Genomic DNA, 19,050 nt, shown 5'->3' on the forward strand with positions numbered 1-19,050 from the left:
CCCTGCCTTCAGTCTCTGTCACTTTCATCTTTCCTACTCATCTTTCTAAGTTTTTTTCTTTTTATCTATCTATTTGGCTGCGTTGGGTCTTAGTTGAGGCATGCGGGATCTTTCGCTGTGGGCTCCAGAGCGCGTGGGCTCCAGGGCGCATGGGCTCTGTAAGTTGTGGCGCGTGGGCTTAGTTGCCCCACAGCATGTGGGATCTTAGTTCCCTGACCAGGGATCGAACCCACGTCCCCTGCATTGGAAGGCGGATTCTTAACCACTGGACCACCATGGAAGTCCCTCATCTTTCTAACTTCTAAATTCGTCTTTCTCTTCTTCTGTTTTCGCCTCTCCTTAGAGATGTCTAAATTGAAATTCCTAACTTTCTGCTTCCCAAACCTGATCATTTCCTCATCTTCCCATATCAGTAAGTGGCACCTCTTAGTAACTCAGTTCCTAAAGATAGAAACCCAGCTCTAACATCTTTCTCTCGTTCCCTACATCTGAGCCCATCAGCAGTTCTTTTAGTGCTCCCTCCAAATAGATCTCATTTGCCCTTTGCCCCATCTCTGCTACCACCACCTTGTCCAAACCGTCATCGGTCCTTAGCTGTGTTTATGTGATAGTGTCTGTCTAATCTCCCTGCTTCCCCACTCCACTCACCCCCTCCAGTCCATCCTCTCTACACGGTAGCCAGAATAATTTTTTTTTTTAGGCCGTGCCTTGCAGCTCGTGGAATCTTAGTTCCCTGACCAGGGATTGAACCTAGGGCCATGGCAGTGAAAGCGCCAAGTCCTAACCACTGGACCGCCAGGGAATTCCCAGAATTATCTTTTAAAAATATACATCAGGTTATGTCACTTCAGTGCTCACAACCCTTTAGTGACTGCCCTGGCATCTGTGGTAAAATCCACTCTCCTTACCATCGCCTCCCAGGCCCCAGGGCCCCTGCTCTCCTCCCCTTCCAGGCCCCAGGCCCACTGCATTCTCAGCTCTGCCCACTGCAGGCCCTTGCTCTTGCTCTCTTCCAGCTTTTTGAACATCTGGTTCCTTCTACTCCTTTAGGCTTCAGCTTAAACATCCCCTCCTCCTGAGGCCTTCCCTGACCACCTTTATGAAAAAGGACTTCCTTTTTCTTTCTCATCACAGCACCCTCTTTTTTTCCTTCACAGTCTAGTTTCTTTGCTCATTTACCTATGTATAATCTGTATCCAAAACCAGATTGTAAGCTCCACGAGAACAAGGGCCTTGTCTACCTTATCCCCCATTGCATTCCTAGCACCTCACACAGAATCTGCCACGTAGCTGATCTTTAGTAATTTGTTGGATGAACACATACATCAAAATATTTTTATGACTTTTACATATTATATGAAATTCTAACTTCCTTATTCTGATATTCAAGACCCCAACAATCTTTTCTCCTTCATCCGTGTATTCTGGAACATTCCTTGATACTCTCCCACTTGATGTCCTGGTTATTCATGCTCTACCACTTACCTAAAATGCCCTCCCAGAGCTTCCCTGGTGGCGCAGTGGTTGAGAGTCCGCCTGCCAATGCAGGGGACACGGGTTTGTGCCCCAGTCCGGGAAGATCCCACATGCCGCGGAGCGGCTGGGCCTGTGAGCCATGGCCGCTGAGCCTGTGCGTCCGGAGCCTGTGCTCCGCAACGGGAGAGGCCACAACAGTGAGAGGCCCGCGTACCGCAAAAAAAAAAAAAAAGCCCTCCTGTTATCTATATTTCTTGAGACCTGGCTCCTTGCCCACCTTCACCACTCACCCGGTCAAGGCTTCTCTTTACTTTACGAATGAAAACCCAGCTCAGAGGTACTTCTTTAATTTCAAACAGATAAATTCTCCCTGATCACTTCAGTCAGAAATGACGACCAGCTGCCTTCTATTATATTAGCTGTGAACGTGTGAAAGTCTCCAAGCACTTGACCTATGATAAATATTCAGTGAATGCTTGTTGAGTGAACACATGGATGAATAAACCAATCACATGACTGCTGTGCTATCTTACAGCCTCACTTACTGTGGAATTTTTCTTCTTGTTCTACCCCCAACAGGTCTTCTGTTCCCCAGAGCCACCTGCCAAGACCTCTACCCCGGAAGATTTCATCCGCATGACCAAGGGTATCACCATGGCAACAGCCAAGGCTGTGGCTGCTGGGAACTCCTGTCGCCAGGAGGATGTCATTGCCACAGCCAATCTAAGTCGCCGTGCAATCGCAGATATGCTTCGGGCTTGCAAGGTAGACATCCTTGTGGTGAGGCAGAAGTTTGAGGCAGTGAGGCAGCTTTAGGGCAGAACATGGTAGGGAGAAACTGTAGGGACTTGGGGGACTGGGAGCTCCCAAAGGATCCTAAAGCTAACCTATTACCCGGTGGTATAGGAAGCAGCCTACCACCCAGAAGTGGCCCCTGATGTGCGGCTTCGAGCCCTGCACTATGGCCAGGAATGTGCCAATGGCTACCTGGAACTGCTGGACCACGTGCTGCTGGTAAGGCGGGAGTTGTCTGCTCCTCACACCAGCCTCCCTAAACACACGGTGCTCTTCCCACAGGCCTCAGACCCCGCTCTCTAATTTTTTGTTCAAATCTCCCCCCCAACGCCACCATCTGTTCCCCAAATCTGTTCTTATTTCCAAGTCTCCTTTCCACTGGGGCCCCATCAGTCTTAGCATCTTTGGTTCTCCCACTCATCTCTTCCTCTTTTTGTTTTCTCCTCTCTTCCCACCTGACCTTCTCCTTCTCTACCTCGTCATCTCTTCTTTCTTCTCATTTCATCATTCTCCTTGTTCCTTGTCAGCCGGTGAGTGACACACAGCCCAGCCCCACTGTCTTCACCATGTGTGCCGTGTGATGCCTGGAGTCCACCTGCATAGGCTGTGTGGTGTTTGAGGCTGTGGTGTGGAGCGGTCTAGGAATGGGGGCGGGGTGGGGAGGGTTTTGATCCGCCCTTTTTCAAAGGTCAAGGTAGACGCTAAGATCTGATGTTCCCTGCTCCCTGCCCCCGTCTTCCCCAGACCCTGCAGAAGCCCAGCCCAGAACTGAAGCAGCAGTTGACGGGGCACTCAAAGCGTGTGGCTGGTTCAGTCACTGAGCTCATCCAGGCTGCTGAGGCCATGAAGGGTGAGGGGCGACCAGGGGCAGGGAGGGAAGGGAGACGCTTGTCCCGGGGAGACCTCTACTTCCGGTAGTCTGCTCGGAGCTGGCCTCTGCCCATAGTCCTCACAGATGCCAAGGCCCCGGTGCTAGTAACCGTGCTGCCCAGTGCCCCTGACCTCCCTGCTCTGCCTTAGCCTCTTCCTTTCCCACTTCGTCCCACTAGGAACAGAATGGGTGGACCCAGAGGACCCCACAGTCATTGCTGAGAACGAGCTCCTGGGAGCTGCGGCTGCCATTGAGGCTGCAGCCAAAAAGCTGGAGCAGCTGAAGCCCCGGGCCAAACCCAAGGTCAGTCCTGCTCCCTCCCTCGCCCCTACCCTCAGAACATCTGCACTTTCAGCCCCTCTTACTTTCCATCTCTCTCTGCAACCTTCGTCTGTTCTTTGCAGGAGGCGGACGAGTCCTTGAACTTCGAGGAACAGATACTAGAAGCTGCCAAGTCCATCGCAGCAGCCACCAGTGCCCTGGTGAAGGCTGCGTCAGCCGCCCAGAGGGAACTGGTGGCCCAAGGGAAGGTAAGGACTCCGACAGCCAGCAGAAAGGGGACGGCAGCAGCTCTGCCGTCCACACCTGCCTGCACTGTAGCTGGGAGGCCCTTAGGACCTGCGGAGAGCACAGGTCTAAGCAGGCTCCCGCCTTCCTCCACAGGTGGGCGCCATTCCAGCCAATGCACTGGATGATGGGCAGTGGTCCCAGGGCCTCATTTCTGCCGTGAGTGTATAACTCCCCCTACATCCCTCTGAGCTTCAGAGACTTGAGAAGGCTGGAGAGGGCATGGACCAGAGCAAGAGGCATATTGTAATCTAATCTCCCTGTTTCAGGCCCGGATGGTGGCTGCAGCCACCAACAATCTGTGTGAGGCAGCCAATGCAGCTGTCCAAGGCCACGCCAGCCAGGAGAAGCTCATCTCATCAGCCAAGCAGGTCGCCGCCTCCACAGCCCAGCTCCTCGTGGCCTGCAAGGTCAAGGCAGACCAGGACTCTGAGGCAATGAAACGGCTTCAGGTGAGGAACCCTGACCCATCCCATTGTACCTTGAGCTGTGCTGCTTTAAACTGTCACCCCCGAGGCATGCTTTCTGTGAGGGAGTTGAGGGACTCTCTCAGCTGGGACCCTACCTGAGTTCTCAACTCATGCTGCCTTCTCTCTACCCAGGCTGCCGGCAACGCAGTGAAACGAGCCTCGGATAACCTGGTGAAGGCGGCACAGAAGGCTGCAGCCTTTGAAGAGCAGGAGAACGAGACAGTGGTGGTGAAGGAGAAGATGGTTGGGGGCATTGCCCAGGTAAGCTCTGTGCCAGACACTCTGAGGGACACTGTCAGCAGGGCGGTCCCAGTGCCCGTGCCGGTCTCAACAACCCTAAACCCTAAGGCACATACGCACTGACCTGAGTCCCTGATCTCCATCCCTCAGATCATTGCCGCCCAGGAAGAGATGCTTCGGAAGGAACGAGAGCTGGAAGAGGCGCGGAAGAAGCTGGCACAGATCCGGCAACAGCAGTACAAGTTCCTGCCTTCAGAGCTTCGAGATGAGCACTAGGGCAGCTGCTTCTGTTCGACGCAGACCCAGCCCAGAGACTGTGCCTGCCACCACCAAAGCCTTCTGGGCTGTCGGGCCCAGCCTGCCACCCCAGCACTGCCCGAAGTGCCTGCCAAACCCCGGGCCTGGCCCTGCCCAGTCCCACTGCACATCCCCTGTCCCCTCCCGGATCCAAGTGCCTTCATGCCCTAGGGCCCCCTAAGTGCCTGCCCCTCCCCAGAGTATTAACGCTCCGAGAGTATTATTAACGCTGCTGTACCTCAGTCTGAACCTGCCAGGGCCCCAGCCCGCAGCACCCCGCCAGCAGCTTCCAGCCAGTCCCCACAGCCTCCGCTCTTCTCCTCCTTTTTGATACTGGCGAGCCCCACCCCCCAGCTAGCTGTGGGGGCCGTGAGGGTACAAGCCCCCAACAGGTCATGCTCCAATAAAGGTGATTCTGCCTGCAGCCTCTGCCTGGCTTCATGAGGAGGTTCCCCCAGGGCAGGGCAGAGAGAGTGGGATTCAGTTCTGTACCCACTTGATCTGGCTCAGAAATGGAGCGGGGGCAGACCGGCAGTCTGCCCCGAGGCCCCTTCCTCCTACTTGCACCCAGATCCCTGAAGTCATCCTCGTCGGGAAGCTGTCCCCGAGGAGTCGCACTCCTGTTGTCCCCAGCTCACTGGCCAGCGCCTACGCCTCACCAAGTGTCATTCTTCTGTTGCTGGGACAGCAGCTGCCGCTGCTCTTTGTGGCTGCAAGGGACACTCTGTGCTTCATCACTGCTCAGAGTACGTGAACAAATCCAGTCCCTCGCCAAATCCGAATTTTCAAAAAGCAGCTTTGCTGAAAACAGTAAGCCTATGGATACAAGTGTCTGGACCTAAGAGAATTGTGGCCACAGATTTGGTTGAGGCAGTTAACAAGCAAAAAATCCAACCTGAGGCTGCCTCAGGTAGGCTCAACTGTTGACTGGGTTGGGCACTTCCAGGCCCTCCCAGGCCTTGCTGCTGCACCGGCCTAGAATAGCGCTAGAACAAAAGTAACTGAAAAAGCCGGACCCAAGTGTGAGGCCGCATAATCAGAGACCAGAGCTCCCCTAGTGGCCAGGCGGGTGCTCGCAGCCCTGTTCCAGCTGCCCTGCTAACCTGTAGGTTGAGTGGGGGGAAGCGGTCAGGGAGGTGGGTGCTGTGTGCTTCCACTTCCTTCCACACCCGCCCACGCTGCCCACACTGCCCACACTGCATGGACCACCTGGCAGGCCTCTCAGATGTGCCGCTACTTTCATGCATGATTCTTTAACCAGCCCTGGGGCCCAGTTATTTCCTTGCTTCTCCCTCCAAGTGGAACACAATTACCGCCCATCTGCTGCTACTCTTGTCACCTCCTGTCACCACCTTGAAGCCATGACATCTTCTACTCCTATACCATTAGAGTAAGTTTAAAGTAGACAGAATGAGTTTGTCCTCCCCAGGGCTGCCCATTAGGGGAGGTGCCAACTTCCTACCATCACTCCTGTTGCCTGTGAGTAATTCATTCAATATTTACTAAGCCATGCCCATGCTAAGCACTGGAAAACAGATGTATTATCACCTCTCTGACGCAGACTGGCAACTGCAATACGTACTGCTGTGGCCCCCTAACCCCGGATACAATGTCCTAGCATCGTTGAGGACCTTAGAGATCAAATCCCTTTTAAAACTTCCCCAACAAGTGGTAGTCCAGACTGTTTGAACTCCTCCAGCTATGAGCCCAGGACAGCTGCTGACTCCTGCTACCACTTCCCTGCCATGTCCTCAGGAATTGTGACCAATCACGTACCTCTCACTAGTGATGCCTCAGGGAGCCTTCTGGGGCGAGACTTGAATACCCATTAGATCAGCAGTTCTTAAACTGTCGTTGGCCCTCCGGCCCCTAGAGGTTCCCAAGACCCTTTCAGGGGTCCATAAGGTCAAGATTATTTTCATAATAATACTAAGACATTATTTTCCTTTTTCACAGTGTCAACATTTGCACTGACGGTGCAAGAACATTGGTGGATAAACTGCCTTAGTACAAATCAAGGCAGTAGCTCAAACGGTACTACAAATGTCATTGTAGTCTGCACCACCATGCACTAGCAATTTAAGAAATAAGTGCTGGCTTCTTACTTAAGAATGTCCTTGATGAGGCAGTAAAAAAATATTAATTTTATTAAATCTTAGTCCTTTAGCAACAAGTCTTTTCAATATTCTGTGTGATGAACTGGGAAGTATGCATAGAGCACTTCTGCTGCACACCGAAGTATGGTGGTGTCTCAAGGAAAGCACCTAGACAATTCTTCGAGTTGTGAGCTGAACTAGCTGCTTTTTTCATGGAGCGCCACATTTACCTGCAGGAATGACTGACAGACAAACCATGGTTATCAGACTTGGGTATCTGGCAGGTCTTTTCTCGAAAACCAATACAAAAAACCAGAGTGTGTCACTTCAGGGAAAAACCTGACGGTACTTGTTGCCAATGATCCAATTCAAGCTTTCAAGTGAAAACCAGAATTTTAGAAAACTTGTCTCTGCCATGAGCTTTACAGCTTCCCCACACTTAAACTTTTCTGTTGAAACCATCATGATTTTTTTAATAATATATAATGAAATGTATTGACATTTGAAACATCTGCATAGCTCAGTGAATCATTTTCCAAATGACCAATGCTTGATGTTACAAAATTATCCCTGGCTAAAAGATCCAACCAAAGTGCAATACAGACTAATTGGTTACAATGAAACGTACAAAAAGGTTATTGATATAGTTTCATTGCAACTAACCCTTAAGAGCATACCACCTGTCAAGTGTTGATGTAGCATCAAAGAAGAATATCCAGGATCACACAAAAAGGCTACAAATACCAATGACCCTCGAACAACATGGGTTTGAACGGCACTAGTCCACTTATATGTGGACTAGTTTATTACAGTACTACGTGATCTGCGGTTGGTTGAATCCAGGGTTGCAGAATCATGAAGACGAAGGAACCGAGCATACAGAGGGTTAAGTTATGGGTTTACAACTTCACAGACCCCTGTCTTGTTCAAGGGTCAGCTATATACTATTCTCTTTTCCAACTACGTATCTGTGTGAAACTAGATTCTCTTCCTATACGGTACTTTAAACAACCAATACATAGCAACCGATAGAAAGCTCAAGTAGATTTTGAGAATCCAGTTGTCCTCTATTAAGCCAGATATTAAAGAGATTTGCAAAAATGTAAAATAACTGCCATGCTCTCACTAATTTGGGGAGGTGAATATAGTTATTTTTCATTAAAAGTATCTTAACATGGTAATGTGTAATGGGTTTGTTTCTGTTACTTTTAATAAATTAATAAATATTGAAATTTTTTCTTAGTTTCCATTTTAATATGGTAAGTATTGACAGATTGATAGATATGATAGATATGACTCCAACAAAAGCTTTTTGGATCTTCAAACGCCACTCTCAATTTTTAAGAGTGTATGGGGGTTCTAAGATGAAGTTTGAGAATTGGCCCACTAGACCATGAGTTCCCCTAGATCCACATAGTACCTTTGTGAATTCTGAACCTGGTGCACAAAAAATTGACCCGGCAAATGTTTACCAAGTGCCAACTCTATGCCTGATGCTATGCTACACTGGGGATTCAGAATTGAAAAAGACAGCCCCTGTTCTGGAGATCAGTGAAGGAGGCAAACAGGTACAAGGACAGTTATAACAGGGACTATGAGAATGTCAGTTAGGAGCCTTCACCAAAAACATGCACCTATTAGGTGGAAAGGGTGGTCGGGACAAGTGGCTAGGGAAGGCTTCCCAGAAAAGCTGCCACTTGGTCTTTACAGCCACCAGGAATCAGCCAAGGGAAGAGCATTTTAGCGAGAGAACAGAAAGGTGGAAGCTTCAAGAAAAGTATGGTGATTTCCAGTTCCTGCACTTAGCTCAGTATGAATGCTGCACAGAAGTACAAGTCTGTGTACTGGGGGTGAGGTTGGAAATGAAAGGAGGTAGAGCTAGAGAAGTGGGCAGGAGCCAAAACAAAGGGCCTTATATACCATATTAAGAGATGTGGATTTTTCCCATCAAAAGAGGGAGGGCGAAGGGAGGGGTTTGGGAGGATTTTAGGGTCCTATTTGCACCAACTTTAAAGAAAGACTTTTGTGTAACAATGTGGAGGAGAGCTGGGGAACCAGGAGTAAGACCACAACAGACCCAGGCAGGAGGTAATATAAGGAGCTGCCCAAGGCAACCCCAGAGACTTCAGAGGAGGAACCTCATTTGTAGGAAGTAGAACCTACAGGATTAAGTGGATGTGGGAAGTGAGGGACGGGAGCTCTTGATTACCAGCCAGGGGTCTGGCACTGGCTACAGGGTGGATGGAAGCGACTCTCACGAGTTTGGGGAAACAAGGAGACGGAGTGAACACCGCGAGATCAGTTTTGTTCCGTGTGTAGCAGCAGTCGCCTAAGCAGATCTAAATACATTTCAGAGCCCCCTCCCTCCCCGCCCCCATCTCACCCGGGGCCCGGGACCCATGGTTCCCACAGTTCCCGACCCGCCAGCAAAAGCCAGGCGTCCCGCCCCTCTGCCCCTGGGGAGCAAGGCTTCCTCCGCCTGGTCTCCCCTTTCCCCCCTTCCAAGGCAGCTCTCCACTTCCTCTCCCCCCACCCCACCCCGAGAAAAACGAAAACAGCCTGGCGCCCGTGCCTCTGATTTCCCGACCCTAGGCCCCAGCTCCCGGAGCTCTTTCTGGTGGCCTCGGTCCGAGAGGACACCGCACCCCCAGCTCCTGACGCCCAGCAGCTCAGTAACTCTTACCCTCGCCCCTGCCTTCCTCGCCCCAGCCCGGCTCCGCCTCCCCACGGGAAATATCCCAAAAAAGGGCAGAAAAGAAATTTCAGCGTAAAGCTGGCTCACAAGGGAAGAGAGGAGAGTCCGCCGGGAGAAGGGGAGGAGAAGGGAGGGCGCACGGGGAGGTTAGGCGAGAGCGGGGGTGGGTGGGGGTGAGTGGAGGGGCGGTGGGGCCGGTGGAGCCCGGAGCGGGGCAAGGAAGGGACGCAGAGGGACGCGTCCCGGGAGGGGATGGAGACGGGGGAGGGGAGCGCGCCGCGTCCTGCCCGGCAGAAGCCGCGTGGAAAATATGCGGGGCACGTGGGGGTGGGGCAGGCGGGGCACGGAGCTGGGTTCTGAGTCCCGGCGACCATGGAGGAGGGGCCCTGGCTCCAGAGGCAGGGGCTGGAAGGGGCTGGAAGGGGGAAGAGAGGTCAGGCCCGCCCTCGGGGGCAGCCAGCCGGGCCTCGCCCCGCACTGCGACTGGGTCTCTGGGCTCCCCTCCTGACTCAGTTTCCCCAAGTCCCTGGAGAGACTCTCCGCTATCACTGCCACGTCGGTAACGCAAACCCAGAGTCTGGGACTCAGGGTAAACTGAGGCACTCGAAAGGCGGAGGAGCCCCGCCTTCCAAGAGACATTTAATCCGAGGGGATTTACAGGAAACTTCTAAATTAAGTGCAGCGGCTGCTGCAGCTGATGGGGGGGACACTCCGGTCCTTGCGCCCGGGCAGCTGCCGTGAGCTCAAACCCCGAAATAGCCCCAGGGCCCCCAGCCGCAGCTGCCACTGGGCTGGGCTGTCACTCAGAAGAAGCGCGGAGCCCCCAGCCCCAGGGTCCCCTCCCCTCTGCAACGCTACGGTGTTTTCTTTCGACAGACTCTCCATCTACTTTCCCTTCAGACGGCCGTGGGAGGGGGGGGTTGGTGGGGAAAGGGAGGGGGGAGAGGCGGAGCCCCGAGGGGGTGGGCGCAGGGGGTGGCCGCGCCCCCCGACCCTGCAGCGCTTCTGCCCCTACAAGGTTTGGGCTGCGGTGGGGGAGGGTCCTGGCCCCCGGCTCCGCCCGGTCCCTCCCAGCCTTTTAGGCGCCCGCGCGGCTGGGACATCCCAGTCCCGGTTGGTCCTCCTCGCCTGCCACCCGTGCAACCACTTCGCGCAGCCAGCCCAGTCAGCCCGGTCCACCCCACAGCCCGCCGGCCGGCCGGTCTCCCACCGCAACCATGGACGCCATCAAGAAGAAGATGCAGATGCTAAAGCTGGACAAGGAGAATGCCATCGACCGCGCTGAGCAGGCTGAGGCCGACAAGAAGCAAGCTGAGGACCGCTGCAAGCAGGTGGGGGCCCCAGGCCCGGTGCATCCCCTGCCGCCACCCCACAATGCGGGTGGGGTAGGCCCTGCCCGGTGCCCCCCAGCCTCTGACCTGCTGTCCAAGGCTCTCTACTGTCCAGTGTGAGGGCTGCTGGGCCTTCACGGTACCCCTCAGGGCCCTAGCCAGAGCCACGCTTCATCTCATCCACCATAGCCTGGGGAGCCCCGGTCCCCCCCTTTCCACTCCTGCCCTTGCAGAGCCATGATGGCCCTTGCTCCTTGGGGTCGGAAGCTCTCTCTCCCCTCCCGCCAGGTCCCTACAACACCCCTGGCTGCACTGTCCCTCCTCTGCTATCCCTCTTCCTCCCTGACAGCCGCTACATATCTCTTAGTACCCCCTCGCACGCACCACTGCCTCCTGCCTGGGCCTGGGCCTGGCTGACTGAGGCTTTTCTCTCCCAGCTGGAGGAGGAGCAGCAGGCCCTCCAGAAGAAGCTGAAAGGGACGGAAGACGAGGTGGAAAAGTATTCCGAATCAGTGAAGGATGCCCAGGAGAAACTGGAGCAGGCTGAGAAGAAAGCCACCGATGTGAGTGTGGACCTGGGGGATGGTGGGAGAGTTAGTGCACTGGGAGAGGTCCCAGACATGGGGATGGAGGGGATCTTCAGCACCAGGACAGAAACCGTTTCCTCGCAGGAACCCAGGCTAGGGCAAAAGCTGGCACAAATAATCCAAGACAGTGGGTAAATCAAAACCACTTCCCACTTCCCCCAGAGGACACAGTGTTGTAATTTCGTTTGGTTCCAGCTCTTAGCGTGTACAGTGACCAAGCAATGAGTCACCGCGGGGGTGGGTGGTACAAGAATTTACCATCCATCTCAACTAATCCCCCAGCTGAACATGGAAAGGAGCTTGCAGCTACCTTTTCGGGGTGCGGGGCAGGGGGAGGGGAGAGGAGTTCAAAGAGGGGCCCTGACTTGAGCTACACCCCCCGGGGGGGCCATTAGAAATTCCCTGGCCTTGACTTCTGGCTCCAGCGGCCCTGCTGTGCACTGGGACGCCAGCTCAGGTTCTGTCAGTCCCTCACTTACCCTCATTAAGCTCTTGGCCTTGAGACCATGCCAGGCCACGGGGCAGAGGGACAGAGCCACAAACGCCACGGCAGCCACCTTGGCAAGTTCTGCTCACTCAGAGATTCCTCTGCTCACCCCCCACCCGCTAACCAGACTTCTCCACCTCCTGCCATTCCCAACCCCTCCCCCCACGAGGTAGGAGAACGGCCATCAGACTTTGGACATGGTACTTTCTCTGCCTCATGCTCCCCGTTTGCCTTCCACCCAGGCTTAAGTTTAAGATGAGCCTGCGGTTGGATGGATGGGGGGATTCGCATACGTACGGTCTGAACATCCGAGATCAGAGATGACATTACTGTTCGTATTGACCATTATCCTTGTTCCCCATCCCCCCCTAGCCCCAAGGTTGGTTTCTCTGACCTCCAGCCTTTGGTTTTGGTTCTTCACCAGCCCTGGCACTTGGGAGGGAACTGACCTGCAGCTGCTAGTGAAGACGACCCTGGGCATCTGACACTCTATAAATAACTGAGGCCCAGTGCAGCTGGAGTAAGGACTGGAAACCCAAGGAGCTAGGTGGGGGCTGGAGGGAGGAGGGGAAGACAGGGACAGAGCTGGGAAAGCAGGGCAGCAGCACCAGTAGAAGATAGGAAACGGTGCCCAAACTTATTGTGTGACCTTGAACACAGCACTTAACTTACACGGTGCCTCAGTTTCTCCTTTCTCTCTTGCTTCTCATTTGTGCAGAGGGGACAGCACTGCCTGTCCTGCAGTTAGAGGGCAGCATCCGTAACTGGGAAGAACTTGAGAAGCAGAAAATGGCAAAAGTCATTCCTGTGATGCGGGCCCCAGGACTTCCCAGATTCTCCAGAGTCATGTCACCCCACTACCATGAAGAATTTCCCTTTTGCAGAGTCTCATCTCTCTCTAGAATAGACCTCCAGTGTCCCCCAGAGTCATTCTTACCAACCCCAGTGCTGTCCCAGAATCCTTCCACATTGAGTCATATGGCCCTGTGCCCAGGATGGGCTCTTGTCACTCTAGGTGGCCTTCAGCACCTGGAGGATAAGCTGCAACTACTTTCTATATATGGTGTTGTTTCCCCTGTCCTACACTATCACTCAGGACCTGCTTTCTACTCCCTCTACCCCCAGTGCTGCCACCCATCTCTTCCCTGTCACTCTCTTCTTCCCCTACACTGGTCCTTTCTCCTTTCCAATCCTAAATCTCGCGGTTTCTGTGTTTTGTCCTTGAGGGAGAGACAAGGGATAACCTAACGTTTATGGGGTGTGGACTCTGCAGGCACATATTCAAGTGCTTTCTGCATATTATTTTACTATTTCCCAAGATTGCTTATCATCAGAATCCCTTGGAAGCTTTAAAAAAAAAAAAAAAAAAAAGGGCTTCCCTGGCGGCGCAGTGGTTGAGAGTCCGCCTGCCTGCCGATGCAGGGGGCACAGGTTCGTGCCCCGGTCCCGGAAGATCTCACATGCCGTGGAGCGGCTGGGCCCGTGAGCCATGGCCGCTGAGCCTGTGCGTTCGGAGCCTGTGCTCCGCAACGGGAGAGGCCACAGGAGTGAGAGGCCCACATGCCACAAAAAAAAAAAAGATGGAAAGATTTCCAAGCCCCTGCCCTGGAGATCTCAGTTCAGTGGCTCCAGCATGGAGCTAGAGAACCTGGTATTTTTTATACACCTCCCAGATGATCCTGTTATTAATCCAGTATTAGAAGCACTGCATTATCTCAGAACAGCCTACAAAGTAGGAACTGCTATTGTCAACTCCAATTTAAAAAGGAGGAAACTGAGGCTTAGAGAGACTAAATAAGTTACCCAAGGTCACACAAGTAGCTCAAAGACAACAGTGTCACTCAGAGCTGACGCTCTTAACACCAAGTTGCACTACTTCTCTCATTTTCCTTTATTGGGGCCCTTCTTGCTCTGTCCTCTCTTTCTCAAGGTATCGTCTGTTTCTGTGCACGTTCTCCAAAACCACCATGATTTTGCCTCTGTACTGCAGGATCAGTGGCTGATCTGCCACTCACACTGCCCTCGCACCGACCTCACTTGCCTCGGGCATTGGCAGGGAGTACCCTTGGTACAGCCTAGGGTGTCCTAAATAGGCCTGGCTTGCTTCCGGAGCCTCCCGCTAGGGGTCTGCCTGGCAGCGAGTGACATCACAGAGTTTGATTCTGTGATTGGCGGTTTTTAGCAGCACTGCAGTCTGGTTGGCCTGATTCTTCCCCACCCCTTGCCTGGGCCAGGCTCTGCTGAGGAGTCGTCAGGGCTGCCTCAGACCTGGTCCCAGCAGTTGGAGGGCTCTCAGGAGGGATGGAGGGATCCGTGTGCAGATAACCATTGGAGATTATGCACCGTGCTAGAAGAGGCCCTGTAGCAGGGGAGTGGAGCTTGTCCAGGAGGGCATGTTTTGGGCTGGAGCACAGAGTCTGCACAGAAGATGGTTGGTTTGGGGGAAAAAAAAATAGGTTGAAATTCTGGAGGTCAGGAAACCTAGGTTCGTTCTGACAAGAATCTTAACCATCCTCTGAAGCCTCTCTGATCCTCAAGGCAGACAAAGCCTCTCTGACCTCTGACCTTTGACTCACAGGCCGAGGCAGATGTGGCCTCCCTGAACCGCCGCATTCAGCTGGTAGAGGAGGAGTTGGACCGGGCGCAGGAGCGCCTGGCTACAGCCCTGCAAAAGCTGGAGGAGGCTGAGAAGGCAGCTGATGAGAGTGAGAGGTGGGCAGGGGGGTCCTCAGAGGGTGGGCCGGGGAGGGGGCTGGAAGCCTGTCTCTGCTGGTCCTAACCCGACCCCTACTCCTCTCCCTGACTCTCAGAGGAATGAAGGTCATCGAAAACCGAGCTATGAAGGATGAGGAAAAGATGGAGCTGCAGGAGATGCAGCTGAAGGAGGCCAAGCACATCGCTGAGGATTCAGACCGCAAATATGAGGAGGTGAGAGCCCTGCCCCACTTTCTTCTCACTCCCGAGTCCCAGACACCCCCAGTCATTCACCATGGATCTCCTCCTCCTCTCTTCCCCATCCCCACAGGTGGCCAGGAAGCTAGTGATCCTGGAAGGAGAGCTGGAGCGCTCAGAAGAGAGAGCTGAGGTGGCTGAGAGGTGAGGACACCACAGGGCGGCAAGTGAAACTCGGCTTGAGCCCATGGCTCTGGGGCACTCTGCACAGTGGGGAGGCAGTTTCCCAGGCGTGGGATCACAGGGACGGGTCCTGCCTCTGACCCCTACGTGCTGCCCCCAGCCGAGCCAGGCAGCTGGAGGAGGAACTGCGAACCATGGACCAGGCCCTCAAGTCCCTGACGGCCTCAGAGGAGGAGGTAGTCACCTCTCTGGACCTTTCTGGGCAATGGCACCTTCTCTAGGCTCACCTTCCCCTCCATCTCAGGCTGCTCTCCCTTACCTGCTGGGGGCCGGGAAGGGCCTGGGGCTCCTAAACTCTGCCTGCTGTCACTCTCACAACTTTGCTCTTCTCTTCTCTCCTCCACCCCTCCCCCACTGTGCCATCTCCGCTGTCTCCCCCACTGTGCCCTCACACCCCACCCTGCCACACACCCCCTGCAGTAAATGTGGGGACCTAGAGGAGGAGCTGAAAATTGTTACCAACAACTTGAAATCCCTGGAAGCCCAAGCGGACAAGGTAGAGGGGGGTAGAGGGCCAGTGAGGATGGGGTCCTTCAGGGGAGGGAGGCGATGGGCCCAGGCAGGGCAGGGCCGGATGTTTGATGGAGACAAAATCAGGAGTAGCCTGTGGGGCTCCGTGGAGAAATGAAGGACTTGTGGAGGCGATGAACTGATGGCATGTGTCTGTCCCTAAAAGTATTCCACCAAAGAAGATAAATATGAAGAGGAGATCAAACTGCTGGAGGAGAAGCTAAAGGAGGTGAGAGTCCTTCCAGTCCAAATCCCCCTCAAGCCCCCCAGTACCCGCCAGAGACCTCCTGTGGCAGGGAATCTGGGGACAGGGACGGAAGAGAAAGTTGATAGCGTCTGGGAGGGCCTAAGCTCCTGTCATTTTCCCCATCTTGCCTTTATGCCCAGGCTGAGACCCGAGCAGAGTTTGCCGAAAGGTCGGTGGCAAAGTTGGAGAAAACCATTGATGACCTGGAAGGTAAAAGGGATATTCCTCTGTACCCCTGAACCTTTTAAAATAGGTCCATATTCCCCATGACTTATCTTCCCAGCCCATGATACTTGCCAGTGGTAAATTAGGGTTGGACCACCTAGGACTCCACAGACTCTGGCGGTCTGTGCCCATCCAAGTAGATGTAGCCCTGTCCACTCCAGTGCTTCTCGAGCTTGAGTGAGCATGGAAATCCCCTCAGAGTTTTTAAAACACAGATTCCTGGGTGCTGCTCTGAAGCGACTGCTGACTTTGGGCTGAATCTGTGTCTAACGAGCTCCCGGGTAATGCAGATGCTGCTGGTCCTCACACCACACTCTGCGTAGCACTGATCTAGACAATTCTGTGTCCAAGTGCAGCACCTTCTTCATTAAATAGAGAGCTATTTGGTTTACTATCTAGGTTTTCATGATAACATTAATGGAAAATACTTTTTGAAGCTAGATTTGGTGAAAACAAGCATCCAGGCATTTGCTAGTCTGTAGCTGCTTCTCACTGTTACCGACAACGTTGTGCCTAAAGCTGTCTTTCCTTTTCACTTCACTTTCATAACTCCCTCTTCTCTTGCTTCCAGCCTTCTCAGGCAAGCCTCAGTTTTCTCTCCAACTTTAGGACTTTAGAACTTTGTGGCTTGAGCGCCCTCCCCTTGAAGCAAGCACTCCTGCTTATGCAAAGCACTGTGCCCCCAGGCCCCTGGGGGAGGCAGGAGCTCCTGGGGGGAAGCACCAGTTTGGGGTACAGAAAAGAGCAAAAGACATAGGGGTAAAGAGGGGAGGAGGGGGCCCTGACAGCTGTCCAGCCTGTTCTCTGGCCTGTCTCTCTCACTCCATCTTCGTCCACCTCTCTCTGATTCTTGTTCTCTCTTTCCATTACCCTCTCTCCTTCTGTTCCTCTTTCCCTCTATTCCCTCTCCCCATACTCCCACCTGGCCCCACTCCCCTGGACCCCCCAGACGAAGTCTATGCACAGAAGATGAAGTACAAGGCCATCAGCGAGGAGCTGGACAACGCACTCAACGACATCACCTCCCTCTGAGCCTCTCACCAGTGTAGCCCGCGGCCCCTTCTCTCTTCTCCTTTCCATTCTCTGTAATGGGGAGGGGGGCAAGCAGGAGGAGCAGAAATTGCCAACATTGCACAGCCAGGCTGGACGCAGCCTAGGAGAGCCCCCGTCACAGCTGCCGCCCACCCTGACATTTGCTTCATCCTTCTATATCCATCCACTCCTCCCTCTACCCGCCAGCCTCTCCCGCTCTCTGCTGCTTAATAAACTCAACTTGGTCTCCATGCTGTTTTCCTGCCCTCCAGAGAGCACTTCCATCACCCCCACAGAGCACTGGTTCACTGCTGAGACCCTGGCTCCTACGGGCACCCCCGATCTTGTGACCCACCCCTCCCCTACTGATCTCACCCACAAACCACTGTGGCCCACACCGGAACCCTCTCTGCATGACTCTCACTGCTGCATGTGGGCACATATGACCACGTCAGTCAACCACGGGCCCTCTGGTGCCTCTGAGACACACGCCCTTCTACAGACCCAGGCATGTCACTGCCCTTGGAGCATTCAAGCTGTGATTCCAGGATCTAAAAGAATGACTGGAAGGGAAGTGGAATGGTGAGGTGCAGGGGAGGGGTGAGAAGGTTGTGAATGGTCTGGGATGAAGTTTGGAGAGACACTGGATGGCAGCACCATGGGGCTTTCCCTGCAGGTCTGTTTTCTGCCTCAAGTCTGTCGGTCTGTCTGTCTGTCTGACACTCCCTTTCCTGGCTCAGTCTTTGTCTTTCCTCCTGCTTCCAACTCTCTTCAACCTTTTAAAGAAGGAGGGTAAATTAGTTTATGACTCAGGCCTTCCCATCCCACCTCCACGGCCCCAGAGCCTTGAGTGAGGCATCCCTGTCTGACTTGTTCAGTCCATCCATTTGTCCCACCCACAGGGTCCTCAGATCCCTGAATGTTTGGGTCTTCCTGTGCCTCCAACCCACTCCGTGTCTATTTGTCACATCCCCTGTCCATGCCTCCCCATGTTTCTCCCCACCAACCTCACGGGTTGCTTCCCCCCACAGAGACCTTGGCCAGTGCCAAGGAGGAGAACGTGGAGATCCACCAGACCCTCGACCAGACCCTGCTGGAGCTCAACAACCTGTGAGGGCTGGCCCTGCCCCCAGCCAGGCTGTAGTTGCCACTGAATAAAACTGATGTTACCAGTATCACGGGGCCCTTTAAGCCTTTCTTGGGTGTTGGGGATGGTGGTGGTGGTTTTCCAAAGTGGAGAAGGTAGAGAGGATGCCCCAGGGGAAGAGTGGAGTTGGAAGGACCCCTGAGTGAGCCAGAGGGGTGGGGCACTGGGCTCACTGAGGAGGGGTTGTGAACAGGCTGTGTGAAGCAGAGAAGCCTGGCAGGGCTGGGGGAACATCTGGCCCTTACTCCCCACAGAGCAAAGGAGCTGCTCTCAGCGGCACTGCCCCATTCCAGCAAGTGGCTGGGCCGGGCAGCACGACTGGAAGGCAAAACTGCAAAGCTACATAGGTTTTACTTGAGCAGGGTGAAAACCCAAAAGCCTCAGTGTGATTTTAAGCCTAAAGACCGAGCTTGTCCACACACACACACACACACACACACACACACACACACACACACACACACACACACACAGTCATTCCAACAATATCGGTCATTTCTCCCTGTTTCCTGATAACATCTACATGAGGCAGAATCATGTCCCCCCACCAAAGATGTCCATACCCTAATCCTGTGAAATGTTACCTTACATGGGAAGGGGACTTTAGTTAAGCTAAGGATTTTGAGATGGGGAGGTTATCCTAGGTTAACTGGGTAGGCCCAACATAATCGCAAGGGTCCTTATAAGAGGGTGGCAAGAAGGTTAAAAGCAGTTGTAGGAGATGTGACAATGGAAGCAAGAGATTGGAGTGATGCAAGGAAGGGGCCACAAGCCAAGGAATGCTTGGCTTCTAGAAGCTGAAAAAGGCAAGAAAATATCCTCTCCTCAGGAGTGTCCAGAAG

The 19,050-nt window shown here is 53.7% G+C and overlaps 2 protein-coding genes across 9 annotated transcripts in view; both read left to right on the forward strand.

Moving 5' to 3' along the window:
- The window catches only part of TLN1 (talin 1), a 32,196-nt gene extending 27,056 nt beyond the window's left edge, over nt 1-5,140 (forward strand). For all 3 annotated transcript variants that reach the window (XM_067743984.1, XM_067743983.1, XM_067743982.1), the window contains exons 49-57: nt 2,056-2,241; nt 2,383-2,490; nt 3,016-3,121; nt 3,321-3,445; nt 3,547-3,672; nt 3,806-3,868; nt 3,979-4,161; nt 4,312-4,440; nt 4,570-5,140. In XM_067743984.1, the coding sequence (XP_067600085.1) occupies nt 2,056-2,241; nt 2,383-2,490; nt 3,016-3,121; nt 3,321-3,445; nt 3,547-3,672; nt 3,806-3,868; nt 3,979-4,161; nt 4,312-4,440; nt 4,570-4,695 (1,152 nt within the window). In that variant the 3' untranslated portion in view covers nt 4,696-5,140. The remainder of the gene's footprint in view (nt 1-2,055; nt 2,242-2,382; nt 2,491-3,015; nt 3,122-3,320; nt 3,446-3,546; nt 3,673-3,805; nt 3,869-3,978; nt 4,162-4,311; nt 4,441-4,569) is intronic.
- Nucleotides 5,141-10,574: 5,434 nt separating this feature from the next.
- TPM2 (tropomyosin 2) lies at nt 10,575-18,236 on the forward strand. Of its 6 annotated transcripts, none has more exons than XR_010944963.1 (10): nt 10,591-10,838; nt 11,276-11,401; nt 14,491-14,624; nt 14,723-14,840; nt 14,938-15,008; nt 15,468-15,543; nt 15,724-15,786; nt 15,945-16,014; nt 16,979-17,737; nt 18,093-18,236. XR_010944963.1 is itself a non-coding variant. In XM_067743998.1 (9 exons), exons 1-9 carry the CDS (start codon nt 10,725-10,727, stop codon nt 18,173-18,175), a joined length of 855 nt encoding a protein of 284 aa, XP_067600099.1. In that variant the 5' UTR covers nt 10,575-10,724; the 3' UTR covers nt 18,176-18,236. The 6 variants fall into 6 exon arrangements, 4 of the variants coding, with proteins under 4 accessions (XP_067600099.1, XP_067600097.1, XP_067600098.1 ...); XR_010944964.1 differs by having other exon boundaries at nt 16,979-17,569; XM_067743998.1 differs by lacking the exons at nt 15,468-15,543; nt 16,979-17,737 and adding an exon at nt 15,148-15,223 and having other exon boundaries at nt 10,575-10,838.
- The last annotated feature ends 814 nt before the right edge of the window (nt 18,237-19,050 follow it).

This window comes from Pseudorca crassidens, chromosome 7, assembly GCF_039906515.1.
Source record: "Pseudorca crassidens isolate mPseCra1 chromosome 7, mPseCra1.hap1, whole genome shotgun sequence".
NCBI classification, from domain to species: domain Eukaryota; kingdom Metazoa; phylum Chordata; class Mammalia; order Artiodactyla; family Delphinidae; genus Pseudorca; species Pseudorca crassidens.

Bases quoted from the DNA above. Each gene is read 5' to 3' on its own strand.
- TPM2 (XM_067743998.1), top strand. From the start codon at position 10,725: ATGGACGCCATCAAGAAGAAGATGCAGATGCTAAAGCTGGACAAGGAG. The intron at 14,625-14,722 runs GTGGGCAGGGGG...CCTGACTCTCAG, and splicing joins GCAGCTGATGAGAGTGAGAG to AGGAATGAAGGTCATCGAAA. The intron at 15,009-15,147 runs GTGAGGACACCA...TGCTGCCCCCAG, and splicing joins AGAGCTGAGGTGGCTGAGAG to CCGAGCCAGGCAGCTGGAGG.